At 42.3% G+C, this 20,078-nt stretch overlaps 1 protein-coding gene across 6 annotated transcripts in view; it reads left to right on the top strand.

Moving 5' to 3' along the window:
- The first annotated feature begins 3,937 nt into the window (after positions 1-3,937).
- RAI14 (retinoic acid induced 14) overlaps positions 3,938-20,078 on the top strand; it is a 92,688-nt gene continuing 76,547 nt past the window's right edge. For all 6 annotated transcript variants that reach the window (XM_063320498.1, XM_063320497.1, XM_063320496.1 and 3 more), the window contains exons 1-2: positions 3,938-4,069; positions 13,364-13,455. In XM_063320498.1, the coding sequence (XP_063176568.1) occupies positions 13,420-13,455 (36 nt within the window). In that variant the 5' untranslated portion in view covers positions 3,938-4,069; positions 13,364-13,419. The remainder of the gene's footprint in view (positions 4,070-13,363; positions 13,456-20,078) is intronic.

Raw genomic sequence — 20,078 nt, 5'->3', positions numbered from 1 at the left:
ATCAAAGACACTAACATGCAAGCACAGATTTCCATAATAATGTGAGAAAGTGAAAGGAAAAAAGAAGATTTTTACTCTCTGTAGTTAAGAAGGATTGTATTAATTCCTTTTGTATAGCCCAGTGGCTACAAACTAAAATGAAAAATATATCCAGAGGTAGACAATGTCCTTCCTCTCTCAGGCAGAGAAAAGTAAGCTACATTTCTGGAGGACTGTTCTCTTTCCTTACTGGAAGTAATGTGTTCAGTCCCACCCAGGTAACGCTGCTGTTTGAGGCAGGCTCCCCAGGGTCCAGCTGATCTCTGCTGTGAAACCCCTGAAGGATTCAGCAACAGTGACACAGACAGCCTGGCCTTCTCCGCCTGCTTCTGATTTCTGCTCCTCTGGCAGAGGAGGAATATTCAGATTTACAGGGCCCAGTTGAGGGCACCCCAGCCTCAAGGCGCCCATTCTGGCCACAGCAAAGCAGGGCCCTGTGGCGCAGGAAGAATCTCAAGGGCAAAACCACTGAATTTCTCTTGAGCTTTCCTAGAAATGTCACCTGGATCCATGAAGAGGTCAAAAAAATCACAGACTGGGACTCCATGCAGAAAGGTGCAAAGTGGAGAGTGTACATGTGAAAACCACGAGGAAGAAGGAAAGTTCGTAAAAGCAGAGTATATATCCATCTAGCAAGTGCAAGTTGAAACATTCTAGGCAATTCCCTGCAACCGTTTCTGAATTTTTTGTTCAGCCTTTGGAAGATCACTTCAAAGGAAAAGTAGTCCCTAAGTAGGTTTTCCTCTCAAGATTTTGTCTCAGTTAAGAGCTCTGTCTGAGCAGCTCCAGTTGCGAATTTCTCCAGTCTTTAGTATTTTCCTGTGTTGACCCCATCAGGCCCATTGCCAGTGCTACACAAACAGCACAGTAAAAGAGAAAAATTAGCAACAAAGTTTTCTGAAATAGTCCATATTGTGAAGAGGCATCAAGTACCTCCTTTCTGTGCTAACAAGTTATTAAAAAAAGAAAGTGTTCCGGTGGCAGCAGATACAAATCACACTTTTTAGCTGTCTCACTTGTTACCACAGAGATTCCTGCATTTATGGGGGACATCTGTCACGAAGGGTGAAAAAAATATGTTACTGTAAGAAAAGAACAGCCCGTGAACAAAATAATGTCTCAAAATCTAAACCCAAACTTTCTTTATTCCTTCAGCAAAAAATAACAGCTAATGCAAAACAAACTATATTCAGATTGGAAATAATCAGACTAGAACAAGTCCAACAAGGGAAGAGAAAACGTGGCACTCACAGGTCATAGAACAGGTTTCAGCTGTTTGAAGGACAGCAGGGAGTGAACAACCAGCTCAGGAGTGTGATTTTCTTTGCAAATAATTTCGAAGTGGAGATGTGACCAGCACTTTGTGTTCTGCAGAAGGCAGTAGCCACAAGCAGCAAAAAAAAATTAACAATGCAAAGTAAGCTAATTAGCAGATGCTATCAAAACAGTGTAACAGAGTGATAAACTGTGATTACAGACATCTTTAAGCCACTTCCAGGCCCCTCCCAGGCCTCTCCCTTCTGGAGAAGTAGCTAGGACTGCATGGGCGATTTCATCACATCGGCAGCCGCTCAAAGTCAAAACCGGATGCAACCTCCCAGCTTTTCTGGGAGACTGAGCAGGAGAGAGTATTCTCTTCCTCTCCCATCCTCACCTCATGCCTGTTGTACAACGGAATGGAGTGGCGTAGGAAGGGCATCACACTGCCAACGTGGTAATACTTAAGATTTTGAGAGAAGCTGCTTGTGTAGGATGTACTCCACCTTCTGCCTCTTGCAGATTAGATTCTCTCCGTCTTACTAACAGCTTCTGTTAGCTCATGCTGAACATTTAATAAAACTCTCTGAGTTGTTCTTACAAGGTAGATAGACAGAAGCACAGGTGGAAAAGCACGACTATTGCAGAGTCCTACTGCACACTGAGGGCAAAATTCGGAACAGAGCTGAGATCTCCTGACTCCTAATCTTGTGCTCTGCCCGCAGAGGCTTCAGCCACAAAATTACATTGCAGTGTTTGGAATGAAAGGCAATGCCCTGCCCTTGGAGAGAGACCCAAAAGGCGGCTCAGAAAAGAAAAGATGAAAGCACAGGTTTCCCTGCCAGGCTACTAACCTAGAGGGCAATCAGGTTCTGTCCGACTGATCAGTTCGGTTTAACATGTTTAAGCTAGCTGCCACTACAAAGCCCAAAGCTGGGCCACAGTTTAGGAGGCGATGAACTGTACTTCTCTGGGAACTAGTAAATACTGTATTTCCCAGTTCTCAAGACCTGAATATTCTACAATACCATAGCCAAAGTGGACTATTTATTATGCATGCATCATTATACACGACCATCCCATGCAAACACACCCAAACGCCATCTTCATGATATACTGGCAATGAGAATGGAAATAAAAATTCAACATGGTCAAACTATTCAAAATGTAAGAGGTTGTACTCGCATATTAAATAATTTTCATGTTAGTCACACACGGTTACATAGAATTTCGCTGGTGTTGGAAGAAACAGGCAGGAGACTTTCTAACCATATTGTACAGATGTATTTAGCTTTTAAAAATAACTGGGATTAAAAATAATTGCATAAAAATTGCAATATGTTTTGTAGCTGCTGAGCTAGCATTGCCGAGGAAGTTTAATTTTCCCATTATTGTTTTTTGTGCAAATTACATTTTCAGCATTAACTATATTAGATTAACATTGGTGTGAGTGTTTTTCATAAGAAAAGAGAGAGAGGAAACCGTGCTGGCATGACTATGGCTGGTAAAACACATGCAAAACAAATTGGCCAAGGTAAGGACTGCAGATTAGCAGAGGAAAGTATGCTTCTGGTGATAATCAAGTGTATTTGTTTAATAACAATACTTGCCACCACTACAATAATGACCTAAAGTTTTCAAGTGCTCATTTCCTCCCTGTACTGTTTGCCACTTTAGAAGGTGTGGATATGGTTGAGAACAGGGAGGATAAGGGCGATCACAGAGATTAAAGGAGACTTTCTCAGGCGGGGAATGCGGTTGTGGTGAGTGGGAAGCAGTAGACGAGTGTGACAGGGTGGGAAGACGACCAGCAACTCTGTCAGGACTCTAGTGGTGGGACGGTAGGCAGAGGCTCACCAGGTCACTTAACAGGACGATGCATATATCAAGTGTCCAGAGCTCCTGGCATAGGTGAAGGCAACCATGACCTTTTTTGGTGAGGTATTGAGGTGGCTTGCCATCAGTTTGCCAGAAGGCTCAAGAACGGGTGCTCTGGAGGTTCAACGTTGAGGAGTTTCTCTAGGAAAAGAGACTTCTGGAGCACATCCAGTGACACGGTACGCTGACGCAGCTATACAGCCAACATGTGATCTTCTAGCCTCTAAGCTAAGTAATCAAACACCACGGCAGTCACTCATTTGGGTATTAAACAAGATGTGCCCAACTTCTTCGTCTTATGAAGCAGCCCTTCCTGCCTAGCGCTCTGCGAACGGGGAATCTGACGGAGGGGGATATAGGTGGGGGACACAGGGATATAGGGGGATAAAGCTGTGGGAGAGAACTGACGCCTGGGACTTTCCTTGCACTCACTCTCCTTGAAGAACTTGATACATTTTTTACCCTCTTTCAGCTTTCTCCTGAGGCAGTGCCCAGAGGGGGAAGGACTTGACGCCCACGTCCCCACGCACCCCCGACGCTGGGCGGGCAGAGTAGGTTCCTTGAAGCCTCACCTCCCGCCCGACAGCTCCCGCCTTTCCCCTCAGCGACCCCTCAGGGCGGGAACGCCGCGCGCCGCCACGTGACCCTCCTCCGCGAGGGCGGTGCGCCGCCGCCCCCACCCCAAGGCGGGGGGGGGGGGGGGGCGGCGCCCCGCCTCCGCGGAGTGATGTCACGCCCTATCCGCGCGGCGCGCTTGAGCCTCCTGCGGCGCGCGGCGGCGGCGCCCGCTCCCGCTCCGCCTTTCAGCTCGGTGGCGCGGTTCGTTGCGCGGCGGCGGCGGCGTCGTCGTCGTTGATCGTGAGGGTGGCAGGGGTTGGACGGCGGCTCGGCGAAGGTGAGGGGCGGCTTGCGGTGAAGGGTGAGGGAGGGCGGCGGGTGTTGTGAATAGGGGCTTTTGTCTGCGGTCCGTCCTCCCCCTCTGCGGGGGGCTGCTGCTGCCGCCGCCGTCGTCGTCCCCGGCGGAGCCTGAGGGGAGAAACCCTCAGGGCGGCCCAACATGAGGAAACTTCGCCCTTCTCTTTCGCCCCGTTCCGCCGGTGTGGGCGAGCGGAGAGCACCGGGGAGAGGGGGACAGCCCGTGAGTCGCTTGCGCCTGGCTGTTTATTTTCTTTATTTCTAGTTTTATGATTTTTATTTCATTTTTTGTCTCGGACCGGGGGCAGCAGTGCCGCCTCGTCGCCTCCTCTCCCGGGGGTCCCTGACAGCAGTTCAACTGTTCTGAGGAGAAACCCTCACAGAATACCCTGCTTTTAGGAATCGGATCGAGTTTAAGCAGGAACCTGTGCCTCTTTGCTTCCAACAGAGCACGCCAAAGATTCTGCTTTCTCTCGCACAGCTCCAGCCTCCCGCCAGCACTTGTGACATTCTTAAGTTTCTCCCCGCGAAAAGACTAGTTAAATTCTGCTTTATCAGCGTTGCGGGACTTTAATAAATTCCTCCGTTTGTTTCTGTAGTGAGTGTGGGCATGCTTATTACAGAACTGATACAAAACGCTTGTGGTCTAGTGGAGTGAGTGCTACTTTGGTAGAAGCTGTAGTCTCTTTTTCCCCTCTTTATCCCAGCGGGTTGCAGATTAGTGTGTGTTATTTAAAAAAAATACAAAATCAAATGCTGAAAACTACACATACATCATTTTACAAAGGCCCTCTGATGTCCTAGATTAACTACAAGTAAACGAATTTAGTAAGTATCTGTCAGTGACTTGCTTGGCTCCTGTCTTGGGACACTCATGGAAAGCTGTCTATGAGATTTTATTTAATAATGGAAGAATTGCATAACAACTGTATGAACCAGAGTGAAAAAGCGGTTGAGTAGAATGAAGCTTGATATGAGCTCAGGGTTCTCCTGTGTTGAAGCCAAGCTTAGTGCCAGTAAGTCACTAAGCAGTAGCAAACATCCATCCTTCCAGTCTCCAAAAATATTGGCCCTGTGCTATTTCCTTCCCTTTTCCAAGAGTGCATCTGCTAGCAAAGCAATAATATGCTACCTCCTCCCCTCTCCTTCCCCGAACTAAGAGGTGGATGACATCAAGTGTGGAGAGGAGACTAGGCAGGAGAGTCCTGGTCTCATGAAGCAATGTAGGCATTTCACAAGAGGGTTCACTCACTTGCCTCCTCTTTGCTTTTTTTTTTTTTATTTTTCTTTCCTTTTTGTATGTTCCCCACTATCTTGCTCTTCTCCCCCTTTCCGATAAGGAGTTTGTGTCTCTTTTGAGGGAGAAGCATGAAACATGAAAGCCAAGTTCTTGTGTGAGATAATGGCAATTTCTAAATCCTACTGCAACAATACCCTAATCACATTCCTTTTGAGACCTGATTGTGGGCTAGTTCTTTTTGCACAGGGTTAATGCTTGAAATAACTACAGAGAAAAAACAAGCAAAACTAGAACAAATCAATTCAAAGCTTTAGTGCCTTGCTTAGTGGCAGAGATAGTAGACTACTGAAAATCCCAAGGTGGGAGCACAGCAATCCATAATAACTTCTGGGTTTATATATTCGAGTAACTGGCTCTCCTGCTGTGTCCATGCTTCCTGCATGTCTGAGAAGCCCGTTCTCTTGCCTACATTCCTTGGAGTTGCTGTCTGGGTGCCTGCGAATGCACACAAGTGATAGCTCTGCATTTGAGGTAGCTTGGCGCTTTTTTTCGGACTTGCCAGTCCTTGCTGCTCCTTACGTTTTGAGGGTCATCTAATAATGCACTTTTAGGTTATAGAGGAAGTAGTACAAATAGCTGTAATTCAGGTAATACATTAGAGCAGAGCTTATTTCTATCGTACTGCCAGAGACAAACGCCAGTCTAGTAAAGTGTGGAAACAACTGAAGATTTCCCCTGGTACTTGGGACTAGCTACCAGTCTAGGTACTTGATGAAGGCAGCTGGAGTGAAAGTACACAGCAGTGAAGGAAACCATCCTTCTGTTGTGTTAAGGTCCAGAACAGGATGGACAGTAATGCCTGGATGTGATGGTAGTAGCAGTTGGTGTGCTGAGCTTGAGACCACCTCTGGAGGAGAGAGCCTCTGGCTTCATGGTTAGTGCATTTGGCTGGGAAGCATTAGATTTTGACTCAAGTCCTTCCTCTGCAGGCAGACCTTGAATTTTAGATGAATGCTGTAGTAACTTAAGTATAATTTCTAAGGCTGCCATAGTCTTCTTTTGATTTTGTGCCTGGAAGCCATTGCTGGTATTCAAAATACTGTAAAACAAGATGTGTGGTTTTTTCATCTGAATCTGTAGGGCTCATGGGTAAAGCGGAGAAGCCAAGAAGCCAAGTTTGTTCAGTCATTACAATAGAAAAAGAATTTGTATGCTGGTCTGTAGCTTCAGTTGCTGAGGATGTTCCACTTATTTCCTCGTAACTGCTGAGAGGCAGGGAGTTACTCTTAATTATTGGAGATGTCTGGATTCCCAAAGGCACTGGGATACGCTGAAATGTCTCTGGGGAGTTTGACACCCAAGTGCTTCTTGAAGACCTTGTTTACAAGGACTTGCCGATACACCAGCACAGTAACTCTAGGGGAGATCTAGAGATTCACAGGTCTCCGAAGGCTGGGAGAAGTATCTTAAATACTAGATCTTCTTCTCTAATATTTGTGCTGCACCTAGCGCTGCTGCTATTGAATATAAGTTTCAACAACCTGAATAAAATTAAATAAAAATCACTTGATTATCGCTAAGATATAGGTGTTGATCTTGCTGGTATTCTGGTAGTTTATAGCATTGATAATCTTCCAGGATAGCAAATACCTGAATTCCTTTTTTATGAGAGTTGGAAGCACACCTAACTCTCTTTCTATTTTTGGGTAATGTTTAAAAAGGTACTGTGTTTTCACCAGCTAAAGTATTTTCCCCACCCAAGAACTTGGAAGCTGAATAGTGGAGTTGTATTATCAGCACAGTCTCTGAAGGTATTTCTAGACTACAGTAGGATATCCTGAAAGGTCTTGATCTTTCAGAAGTGTAAGAGCACAGTTTATGGGAGTGGGGCTTGGCAAGTGTCTTAAAGTAACTTAAATTGATTTTCCCATGTTCCTAACAGCTGCCCTAATAGGTGACTGTTCTTCCTTATGCTATTTCAGAGTATTAATTCATGAGGTCATGGATATGTCTCTTCATAGATTTAGTGTAGCATCTGTACAGATGTTCCTGTTTGCCAATACTGAAGAGCATGTGGTTGAATGGTTGATAGAGAATATTAGGAAGGGAGTAAGTACTAGCTGTTGTTATCCATGTGGGTTTCTCATTTAAGAACTGGCATTTCACAAGTAGAACTCTGCATCATTTTTCTGTATTTCTAGTTGTATCCGGATCCTTCAATTCCAATCTAGTGCTGTTGGACTAAGCATTGAACATGGGAAAGCCTTCAGCATTGCAACATATCTTATGTATGATCAAACCAGAGAATATGGTCTCAAATTTGAGGGGCACGTAAAGAGGGGGGGCTTTTTGTTTTAGAGACGGGGAAATTGAAAGCAGAGGACGACAGCGGTATGACCCAGTTCATGCAGCAAGTCTTGTCTCTTTTACTGTGCTCTTCATGAACTGGACGTGTATTGACAGACGCTTCCAAACAAAAGACCTGGAGTAAGAACAGAGTAAAGTTGTATGTAATGAGTGAATGACAAATTTGTCTGGACTTCGCTTGAGCTAGGATTTTGCCTGGAGTGCTGTCTAATATACCAAGTAAACAAATCAGGGCAATGTCACATTTTGATTTTTCTCTAATCTTCTCCTGTAATTCACTGTGTCTAAGGCCTTGTTGATGCAAGCTTTCTCCTAGCTGTCTAGAACTGATTTTGCAAACACTATTTAACAAACTGCACATGTCCCCACATTGACAGTCGTGCCTGGGTTTGTATTGGGTGTGTAATATCTGTGGAGGCCAGTACCGCTTCATCCGACTCCATTAAAAATGAAGTTTAACATTTGCAAATTCTGAATATCAAAAGGAAGCGTAGGAGTAGAGAGCTGATGCAAAGTGTTCTGGAGGAAGGAGCAATAGCTGTAGGTTTGTTAGTGATGCAGTATCATGGAGCTTTAACTTTGGGGCTCAAATGCTTAAATTTGTACAGTTCAGCACATCCTTGTCTGTGATTTGTGAACAGATAGAGGGATTGTACTAAGTTACCTAAGGCCCTTGCTATCTGTGATGTCTGATTCTGTTTAGAGTGGGATTAACTGTATATAAATCACTCCCACTCTTGTGTAGTACTTGGGTTTCTCAGTGCATTTTTCAGTATGTTTTCATTAGTAAGTAATAGTAGATTAACCAAGCCAAGAATTATTTGTCTTTATAGGTGACACTAAGTTTAAAAAAATTTGGTTCCATTTGACTTTTCCTAGGATATGAGGATGGGTTACTCAAGATGGAAAAACTGAGCCATGCTGATAAAGAGTGGGGAAAGTTCCCATTTTTTTTTGGGTCAGAACATACATGCTTCTCTGCTTTGGCCTAAGAAATGAACAGAAGAATATGCTCAACTGAATGGAAATGAGAAGGTAGTCAGAGATAAAGCATTGGGTGGATTTTATTAGGACAGCGTGGGCTTGCTGCATTTATGTGTGAACAACCAAGGAGGCTGAGCAATGGCTAATGCCCCCAGGTGGTCCCGTGGCTTTGGCAATGCTAGGGAGAAGCTTGGGTTTGGGCATGTTCTTGGTATTGGATATTAGGTCAGGGGAGCTGCGGAATGTGAAGCGTCTGCGAAATTGGCTACATAAGGTGGGCAGCAGAAGAGATGCTAGTAGCGTGGATGCCTTTGACTGCTCTGCAGTTCTGGTTGCCACAAAGGCTTGTGCTTCTGTGTTAGAGCAGGGCTTGTGATTTACCAAGCGATCATCCAGAGAATAAATGGTGGTGTTGTGCTTTAGGAGAAGAAACTTCTGGGGCCCCTTATTTTCCAGTGAGCATAGGTGTATTCACACAAAGGACATATAAGTGTATGGTGGCATTTTTTTTTTCTCTTTATGTTGCCAGATCTTGCATGGAATTTCTAGTTCTTAACCTCACAAGGTTAAAAAAAATTAATTTTGAAGTATTTTGGGGACGGGAAGGGGAAATTAGTTGATGACACGAATTGTGCTTTGCTGCAGAAGAGCATTGTCTGAGATGGAGGCTTCTCAGGGTGTTCTGGAAGAGATACAAGATTTTTGACACCTAAATTAATTGAATTCAGCACTTACCAGTAAAGGGTAACTATAATCGGCATGGACAGGGTGCGCAGTATATGATTTTACTGTAAACTTGTAGCAGTTTTACTTAGTAAAACTAAGGCTGTTTTACTGTTGCATCGCTGCATCTTTGGCCATTTTTTGAAAGGCCGTAGTCTGATTTTAATGCAACTTAACGGAAGGAAAATATACATGTCAGTACTGTTGTGTACTGTGGTTTGCACGAATCTCACTGTAAATCAGTGGGGAAGATAATTCTAATCTGTTTCCTGCATTTAAACCTAAAGATTGTATTGTGTATTAAAACACAGTTTCAATGAAATTGTTGAGGCTGAAGATTACCACCACTGCTATGTCTCTTGTTTTAACTAGATAGGTTTACCATCAACCAAAAGACGTTTTCTGTGTCATGTTTTCCTGAAAGCTATTTCTTAACATTAAGCTGAAAGAAGATGAGATAGAGGACTAGTATTTAATTTTGGAGCTAATGGTTAAAAGCATGGGATAAGCATTAACTGTTGAGAGTCCCTGGAGTTAAGCACTTCTCTACTGCTAACTTGCTGCATCTACAAAATGACAGCACTCAGTATTTATTATCACATTTGTTCTGAAAAAGGAGAAATGCCACTATTAGTAGAGATTGCTTCTTGTTAATACCTGTGATTCATTGCAGAAATACTGTTTTGAAGTGTCTTGATGCTCCCTAGTGAATTTCTAGTAGTCGCTCCCTACCTTGTAAAATGGGAGTGTATTAATGGTGCTTCCTTTATCCTCTTTCTTTATATTTTTATCCTATATATATATTTATCCTATATATATTTTATCCTCTTTTCTTTATCCTCTGGCACATGAACAGTTGTCATAAAGCTTTGATGAATCATGATGCTGACCTCTTTTTGCATCAATTCCAATAATTACACCCTTTGAGAGGTGACTTCCTCCTTTAAACAGTGCCAAGAAAAGGCAGTCATCACTGATTCATGGGTTTTTATTTCTGTAGCTGAAGGATTATGTGCATTATGATGCACAAGCTGTAATGTTAATGTTTGTGTTTAACTATCTCTTATGGAAAAAATACAGATGTGACACACTAAACTTGGGAATGCCATTTTTGTGTGCTTGTGCATGCGTTTTTAATGATGCTCAGGACTTGAGTTTCACATTCAGTGTATAAAATGCACTTATGCAAGAGGTGAAGTATCCTGTGGGAAAAATAAGTTGGCTTCTAATAGAAACACAGGCTCACCTCCCTTCTTCCTTCCTCAAAAGAGGGAAAAGTAGCATATTAGGAGTGCTTGCAAAGCTTGCTAATTAGATTGTATTACAGGTTCCTCATAGAGTCCATCTTTGCAGATGTTGTGTGCATATACCTACAAGGCAGTTATCATCTCGCCCATAGCCCTGTAGTTGAGTACTGTGTCTTCCCTGGGACCTATAACAAATATTTTGTTCATGGGAGCCAAAAAGGCTGAGGGGGTGAGACAGCCTGTAGCACGCAATTTTTTGTAAATCTGGATGTGAGGAAAGATTTCTTGTTTTCAGTTCCCCATGCACAGGATTTCTTTATATTTTATTAACTGGTCTAATTAAACTGTTTACCTTGTTAGTCAACTATGCTTAACTTTTAAAGTGAAAAGTCATGTTAATTTGGGATTTTGTGGGATGTTGGATGATGCTTCTCGGCTTTTAAAATACCTTTAAATTGTGGGGTTTTTTTGTTTTCCGAAAAAGTTTTAAGAACAGTTTGGGTTTTGTCCTCCATTTTCTTTCTTCCTTTCTTTTCTTTCTTTTTTTTTTTTCTGGTGTGGTATGTAAACAAGGCCAGATAAGCATCCTGTCTATAGCCTGGCATTTATGGTCTCTGCAATGCTCATCACCCTTGGTGTTGCTGGAGAGCGATTTAGGAGATTATTGGGCTCTTGCTGAGGTTCAGGCTCCTTTCCAGTGCAGGTTATGACAGCTGTTGTGCAATTAAATGTTTTCTTCAAAGTTTGAGTAGGTGTAGCAGAAATAAAGTGGTATGCTTCTCTCAGAGCAACCTAAAATAATTCCTTCTTTTTGACTGTTCAAAACTTGCTTTTTTAAATTGTATTTCTTTGTGACTTTTTTACAAATACACCATTCAGCTCAGGAAAAAAGCTTAGAAATTGTCATGTAAGCCAGGGAATGAAAAGCTTCTGCAAATGTGTGTTTTTGTTTTTTTTCCTTTTGTATGCTAGAGAATTAAACAAAATGCCACAAACCTATCCTCCTTGAGAGAAAAAGCAAGAACTTTGAATGAAATCCCTCGTTCGTATATCTGAAAGCAATCAGGAATTACGACTTCAGAATGACTGTTTAATTAGACTTAGGGTTGTTTAATTAGATTTAATGATATTTTAACAGCCTACAGAATTATCACATCCACATTACCTACTGGAGGTGTGTGTTCTGTGTGTGTAGTGTATGGGATTTTTCCTTTGTTTTGGGTTTTTTGAAAAAATATATTTGTCTTGAATAGCTCTCAGATGAATATGGGTTTGAACTAAATGACATGTTTACTTAGCGCTAATGACTATTCCTGAATGGTACTTAGCATCGTGTTTTGTAGAAGCATTCATGTATATTCTACCAAGAGTATACTGTGTAATTGCATTTTAAAACTTATAGCAGAGTGATCATGTAGGACATAGCAACTTGCTTCGTAATATTAAGAGACTTTCTTTTACAAAACAATTGAATCGCACTTTGCTTATCAAACTGATCTACTGTTTCTGAAGAGTGATGTGAAACATTAGTGACCCTGCATGACCTATTTGAATTTATGCTTCAGTCTTCATTTCAGTTATTTATTTATCTGGCTAGACTCATATTTTTTCTCCTTTTTTTTCTAGTGTGGAGGGAGGAAGTTTATACAGCTGAACATCCTTTACTTTAAACTGTTCCTTCAGAAGGAATTTATATAGCAGCTAAAACTTGTAGATGAGAAGGGCTGGCTATTCCAGTGAGCGTACTGTATTTGCAACATTTTTGCATAGCTGGCTTTGCCCAGTTCAGACGTATGTTGCTCTTTCATGAAGTTTTTCTGCTGTGCTCTAGGAAAAAACACATTGCCATGCTACTTCAACATGCTGTTCCATTTGTCTTGGATTAGTAATATATGGTATACTGAAGCTTTCTGTAGGAAACTTCGCCCCAGGCACTGGCTCCCTGTTTGCCTGTGAGAGCTTTCAGCTTGCCTGTAATGTTAGTTGTATGTGTTTGTGCAATTGCTGCTTTTCTTTCCTTGAGAGGGAGGAAGGAGGAGCATGACTGTTTGTGATAGTGCACTGTCAAATTAAAAACATATATGACTCTAAGAATACAAACACAGTTTCTTATGGGGAAGAGTAGACAACAGTTCTTCCAGTGATAGCCGCTGTTCTTGCTCACGTGGTTCTATCTGCTATGTTATGTTGAGCTGTCCTAGTGTGTGTCATGCACGGTTTAAGTATAATTTTGAATTTGGTTAGTGGTTAGACTTATACATACAATAGCACTGGTACTTCTGCTACCCAGTGCAGAACTGTGGTTGTAGGATAGTGAAGTTTTCATGAATGACTTTGCATGCTTATTTCTGCATTTCCCACTTTACAAATGACAGCTCTGATAGTAATGTTAAAATAGGCAGTGGGCAGAGAAAGCTGTTCATATATGTACGAATGTGTCGGTGATCTGATTATGTCGAGGGATACTTAGATAACACGATACATGCTTGAGTTTTTGGTAAAGGTTTGCTCTATTCTTCTGTGGTCAGACTTAGGCTTGCTTTTCAGTTTGGACAAACAGAAAGTTTCCCTTACCTGGCTGTTAATCTTTTTTAGAGCTTGAGGGCTAAATCCCCAAAGGGTGATACAGGTATGCAAATGCAATTTGGACTTAGCCGCCAGTGAACTGAATGGTATCAAGTTGGAATCTTATTTTTCTTTCTTTTTTGTTTAGATATTGAAGAAGAATAAAAAGCTCCTCAAAGGTTTGGAAGGTTGAATGTGATCAGCATGAAGAGCTTAAAAGCAAAGTTCAGGAAGAGTGACGTAAGTATTCTGCTTAGTTTGACTGCTGGTTTCCATGCTGGAAACAAATTCTTCACTCCCACCTTGATAAGGTTGTAGGTTAATGAATTACAGAGAAGAAAACCTTTTTCCGAGCACAAAGGCAACAGCTGAGTACAGTACGGAGCAGGCTGTTTCTATTTGGAGTGCAGTTCTCTCTTATGCAAATTAATAGTATTTCACTCCTTGCTCCCTACAACTGAATCATGTGTATGTGTGGGGTGTGTAGAATTTCCACTAGATTGTGAGGGTGCCCAGATTGAAACTTTGTTCTAGGTAAAGGATTAAGCCTAGTAGGGACTTTACTACCCAATCATATTTCTGTCAAGGCATAATACCATTCTTATCAGTGTGGTGTTTGAGCACTTAACGAAAGGTCTCCTTAGTCTGTGGCAGGGTTTCTTTGTCAGCAAGAATACAGGAACCAGCTGTGCAATTAGGGCAGCTGTGGCTTATCAATTCTAGTGCAATGAGAGAGGTAGATCTGAGGCTTGAGCAGCAAGGATGACAGACATAAATGTGGAGATCCTACAAGAGACTCTTCAGAACTGCATTTAGAAAGACATTAGGCTGCACATCATATATTGCCTCTTGCTAGTAGTAGTAGTATCAATGGAGACGCAAGCTTGAACTAGTATAGTAAGCATACTTCCCTTGGAGCAGAAGAACTGCTGTATTCTAGGCCTGTTCATGTCTGTCCTTTCCTACTGCTACTTGTTCCAGCTCGTTGTCACACACTAATGTTAATGCTTATTTGATAGTGCAGTGAGCAGTCAGTGAAATAGCTGACTTTGTGTTTAATTGACTTTCCAGATTTTGTGTGGAATTTGTAACAAATCACCGTGATCTGTGAAGAATGTAATGTTCCATTCTTCATCCTAAATTTTTGTGCTGCTTTGAAAGAAATGATGTATTGTTGTTTCTCATGGCCAGATTCCCACAGGGTCCTAGAGCAGCCATGTTTGGCGACGATGCGTTAGGTTTGAAAATGGAGCTTCTTCAGAAGTGTTGATGTTCAGGAATAAAATTACACGTTGCACTCAGGAGTAGTACAGGCTGTGCTTTGATATGAAGATAGTCTCATGGCACACCATTAGAGTTGTCTGTTTAGCTGGCTTGTAATGCGCTTCAGTAGCCGGGAAGAAGGTACAGATGCTGTTGTGGTGTAATCTGCAGATGCGCTGGTTGCTGCTTAAAAAGTCTTTTGATCTACACATTAGCATTTGGTGCAGCCATTGTATTGGCTTCCCAGCAGCAGCACTGGTGGGTGTTCTACTCCAGTTTAGCAAGAGCTCTTTCTAAAAAGACTACCTCTGTAAACAAGCTAAATATGTCAACCAACCTTTGGGAGTAGAGGGCAACACTTTTAACTACTTAAGCAGTGTTTGGCTTTTGCTAGTCACCAGACTGAATCAGCCAGTGGCAGTGTCTTGTGCCACTTCACAACAAATAAAAATACTGTCACAAGCCTCAGACATCTTATATAACTGAATATGCCATTCAGTTTAGAATTGCTAGAATTTTTTGGCCAGACATTGTTGCTCTTGTTGCAATGAGTAGCAGCAATTGCTATTTTGAGTTCATCTACACCAGTAAAACTTTTTTTATAGGCATCTGCTTGAGTAATGAGAACAGTCCCTTGCCTGATACATGAACATGGTTGGTATTATGGAAGTTAGGTGTGCCTGTGTGTTAGGATGACTTCATTCACACCTTTATGCTAGTTGGCTGGGGTACTGCTCCAGAGCAAAGGCTAAGTGACATGCATGATGCAGCTAGGTCTTGCTGTAGCTAGTCTACCCACTGTTATAAATTGCACTGGTTCACTTATTCCTTACTTAGCTTTCGCTTATTCCTTACTTAGCTGTCCTTGATGACTCGCTCACGCCTCTCCCCAAAACCAAGTGGAATTGTTGAAAGTAATTGCTGTTTTGATACTACTGCTGTCTACTGGCTGGAGACAAAGTTGACCGCAAAGGATTTTTCAGATACCTAAAATTTAGATATGCAGCTCTGAGAGCACAGCGGTCTAAATCCGTGACAGTCTGGTTTCCTCTGTTCTGAAGCCAAACCTTAAGGGCATAGATCAAAACAGCTAACAGGAGCTGTTCTATATTTTGCGCAAGATAAGCAAGGAAGGTTATCCTTCTCTTTAGTTTCTAGAAGCTGCCCTTAGCTATAATTTGTGGGGAGGAAGAAGAGGAGGTGGTATTAATTGGAATTAGTCTTATTTGTGTCTCAATTTATAAGCAGTGGTAACTGCTTTAGGATTTGGGATAAGGGTAAAGTCAGCAGGGATAGAGGGATTCTTTTTCTCATCCTGCCTCACTTGTGTTTATTTCTGGAGGAAATCTTTAATGTCTTATTTTGTAGAACTGAAAGTGTCTTGGGGGAAGGAACAATACCCTTCTCCTTAGCCTCACTATTAGCATAAAAAAAATAGGAAGAGGGGGAGGAGCAGGAGCTTCAAGGTGCGTGTGAGAAACAGAAATTACACAAACACTTCTCTAGCAGTAAGGCTGACAGCATAAAATTGTATGGTGGAATGAGGACCATGTAGGAAAATTCAGCTCTCTAGGCTGTTCCGGAGTGGCTGAATTGAAAGTGGTCACAACTGCTGATATTCACGTGTGTATCTCTGTGTCCCTGCTGTGAGGCTTTGCTTTGGTGCTGTAGCTACACCAGTCTTGCAGCTTCCAGTAGAGATGTCCCTGCTCCTTTTTCTTTTATCTCTGCTGGTCTGGTTTTGAGGGTATCTGATCCTGCAGTGAGTCAGTTCAGGGACATAAAGTGATGGAAGACTACTTTGTGGGGTGAGTTTTAGCTGGTTAGTTCCACACTCTGTCTCACTGTAGGGTCAGCCCTGAGAGGAATGGTGAAAGTAGGAGGAGCAGCAGGACATCCTTTTGTGCAGCTGTTGTTTGGCTTAGCTGCGTTGTCAAATCACGCCCTGAGATTCTTGGCGTAAAAAGCACAGGAGTGGGCATGCCAGCAAAAGAGTACAGGAACACACAAGTGAATTCGTCTGCTAATTCTGATAATTAGCAGAATTGGTACAGTCAGCAGCTGAGAGACAGGATCATGAGTCATCTTAGATGGGAGAATGACCACTGACTTCATGCTTTTACTGCTCAGCTCCCCTGTACCTCACCTGATTCACTCTCTGTGTGCAGGCAGCTCCATTAACTGGAGAATCTTTTTTCCTTGACAGACTTAATTGCTGTGAAATCCTTCCTGGAGATGACTGTTGCCATGTGAACATGTGTATTTGGAGTGAAGGAATGAGATTTATCGCTCTGTCACAAATAAGTGTTGTCAAAGTGTGATGTGTAGGTACAGGAGGATGCTTGTACTTTAGAAATCTGGGAAAAGGATGCCTAGGTGGGAGCAAATGCTGCAACTGGAAGCTAAGTAGTGGATGTGCAAACTTTGAGTCTGTAGGCAAAACAACAGGAATTGCACTTAAGTCTTGACAAAGCGAACTAGTCTCTTCTGCCTGAGAAGCTGTGTTTTCTTCACTCCTTCCTCACTGGTTGCTGCTCATGACCAAACTCAAAACCTACTAATAGTAATACCTAAAACCTGACAACCTAAAAAGATTACTATTTTAATTGTTGCAAGAGGCTATCACATGTAACAATTGAAAAAGTTAGTGTGGTAATATCAGGAACTACCATATCACTTCAGAGCTTGAATTTGTTTCTAGATCATCTGTAGTTTATTCACACAAGAGAGAATGAACATTTCTGCCCAGTAAGACAGAAGTTCTTTACTATATCTGCTTGGAAAAGAAGAGTTTGAAATAGTCCAATTAAAATAAAACCAGTGCTGACCGAAAATTTTTAGGACCATTTTCTATGAGTATTGAAGATGAGCTGAAAAACACATCTTGCAATTTAACAACGACCAATTTTCTTCTAATTGCTAGATTGTTGCCTGGACAAGAGGAAGATTAGAATTGGGATTTGTTTCCAAATATCTTCAATACTGAATAATTAAAATAGTAGAGCATCTTTTGAAATTGAAAATCGGCTGTGTAGTTCAGCAGAAAAAGTAGCTATTGTGAGAAGCGAAGCCAAGACAGGCTGGGATTTCCCAATGCAAGTTGCCAGCTCTAACTTCTGGTATTTCTGGAAATGCTTATTTGTTGTACTATCGTGCAGGGGTTGAAAAGTTTGCAGTTCTTATGAAAATTTCTGCTTTTGGGCCTGTGGTGTAGTCATTGTTCCATAAATCTCAAAGTGATGAGGCTGTTAGGTATGTTGTATAAAATCTCAGTCTTAATCTTTATGCTATGCTAATTAAGACTTGGCACTTCTTTTTAATGCCTGATGTTTTAAGTAGTAGGCTCCCATTCAGCAGTTTTTAAAGTATAAAATGCTACGTGGGGGTCTGGAACGGAAAGATTGCTGGGATGCATTCCATTGAAACCACTGTGTTCCCATGTGCTCTGGACTCAATGTGTGGGAGAACAAAACTTGGGTGGGGCAACTTTAAAAATAATAAAGCAGAATCTCCTTTAAACAGCCCTTAAATTCTTCTATCCACTGAAAGCTACAATTAACCTAAAAAGGAGCAGGGGATTGTTGAAAATAGCGCTATACACTCTGTGTACATGTACTACTTTCTTTCAGGGTAATTGTGACAAAAATCGCTCACATACAGACTTCACTCTAGCTAAAAAGTGAGATAGCAATGTTGACTGACCACTTTACCCAATTATTTAGAAAATCAACTACTGAAATTTGATTTTTTTTTTTATTATTTTATTTTGGTGTCCTTGTTTTGTTGGGTGTTGAATTAAATAAGCCTGAAACAATAATGATCGTAGCTTTGCCTCAGTTTGCTGTGTTCTTCAGTCATAACTTCTGATTCCACTATACAGTGTGCAGGGGGAAGATTTGGTCTCTGGAATGTATAGATTGTCCTCAACCACCTTTTCTTGGGAAAGGAGGATTTAGCCTTCCCTCCCTCTTGAAACAAACGGCATGGCTCCTGTTTCTCCCTCCTTCTGTCAGGAGTCAGGGGTCTTACCTTCCACCCCATTTTCTGTTCCAGAGCTGTTTGGCTTCATGCCTCCAGTTCTGGACAGCATAAGGCTCTGCTCTAGTCAGCTTGCTCTCTCAGCCAAAGCTTAAATGTAGGAAAAAAGTTAAATGTGTTCTAAGTCCTACAGTGTATAGAGTAAGACCTGCTGCCTGTTGCAGTCAGTTCAGCATCAACCTCTTGCTGTCATGTATTGTATTTTCTTCATTATTGACACAGGAATGTGCTTCTAAAATTACCTTATTCAAGTGAACTGTAATTCTGGAGCACTTGAGCCCTCTGTGAGGGGGCCAGTATCAGCCCATAAGTTATGTAGCAGCTCTGTTAATGGTGGAAGGAAAAAGTATTGGAGAAGGCAAGTGAAAACCGATAGATAAGGGTAGGAGGAAATGGAAGGGAAAAAGACAGGGTCTGAAAGGGAGGGGAGAAGAGGGACAGTTGAAGCTGTAGGGTCAGAGTTACTATTTTGGTAACTGTTCTGTGACAAGGAATAACTGGGCTCTTGTGGGATGCCTTCTGATCAGCTATCTCTGGATGGGAAAGTACATAGCTTTGGGAGAGTGTTTGGGGCTAGATAACTTGCAGATACTCTGGAAACAACCTGCAGCATCTCCCAATCTTGGGGCAGAAAGGAAAGGGAATAGGTTAAATGAGAACTGTGCTATGTTGTTTGGAATTACAGTAGAAGAACCTGAGTTGGAGTTGGCTTGCTTTGAATAAACACATTGTTATTTCCTAAAACAGGATTATAGTCTGGAGTATAGCAGAGAATATCTTGGTTGGGTTCCCAGACAGTCTTTGTCAGTCTGTAATAAAATGTCATCGTCAGTTATAAATTAATTATTCCTTCCATGGTTCCTGGTGCTAGTTCCATGTCTCTATAAGTGTGCAGTGTTCATCCACAGATTGGGTTGATCATGGACAGTTGCAGTCCTAACCAGCCGATTTTATAGTGTAGTTGCACAGCAAGTGCAACACTCTTAAACCCTGTGTTTGAAGTGAGAAGAAGCTTTGGGAATGAGTGAGTGTCAGGTGAAACCTGCGGGGTTGACCTCACTCACCCACTTGCAGTTTCTCTGTCCTGTTGGTAGCACATTGCGCTCGTCTGGGCTCTGCTTTACGCTCCCATGTTTGTCCCAGAAACACAGCCCTAAGGAAATGACACGCAGCTCCTGCACTGCTTTCCTTTTGACTTCTACCTCCACCCATGTTGGTGCCCCAAATTAGGTGAGGAATAATATCTGTCATTATTGGCCCTAGAGTCATATTCTTACTAGCATGGAATGACATGGGGCTAATGACTCTTCTGTAAATATAGGCTGGGGACAGGGAAAGGTGTCTCCTTTTCCTGGGTGCTGCCTGCCCAGGCCTGTCAACTTTTTTGTACCAGGCTTCTTGCTTGCTCACTGATCTAGAGCTGGAGGAAGGGTTGGAGGCTGTGTGAAAGGAAGCATTGATTAGTCACTGGTTGGCCACAAACACTGGTCTGCCCTGCCAGCCTGAGAGGTGCCTGGCAAGCTGAACACTTTGCACCTGTATTCTGATCATGCCAGGATGGG

Source organism: Chroicocephalus ridibundus, chromosome Z, assembly GCF_963924245.1.
Source record: "Chroicocephalus ridibundus chromosome Z, bChrRid1.1, whole genome shotgun sequence".
Taxonomy (NCBI): Eukaryota; Metazoa; Chordata; class Aves; order Charadriiformes; family Laridae; genus Chroicocephalus; species Chroicocephalus ridibundus.
The sequence above is the reverse complement of the archived record's forward strand: the minus strand, read 5'-3'. Positions and strand labels throughout refer to the sequence as shown.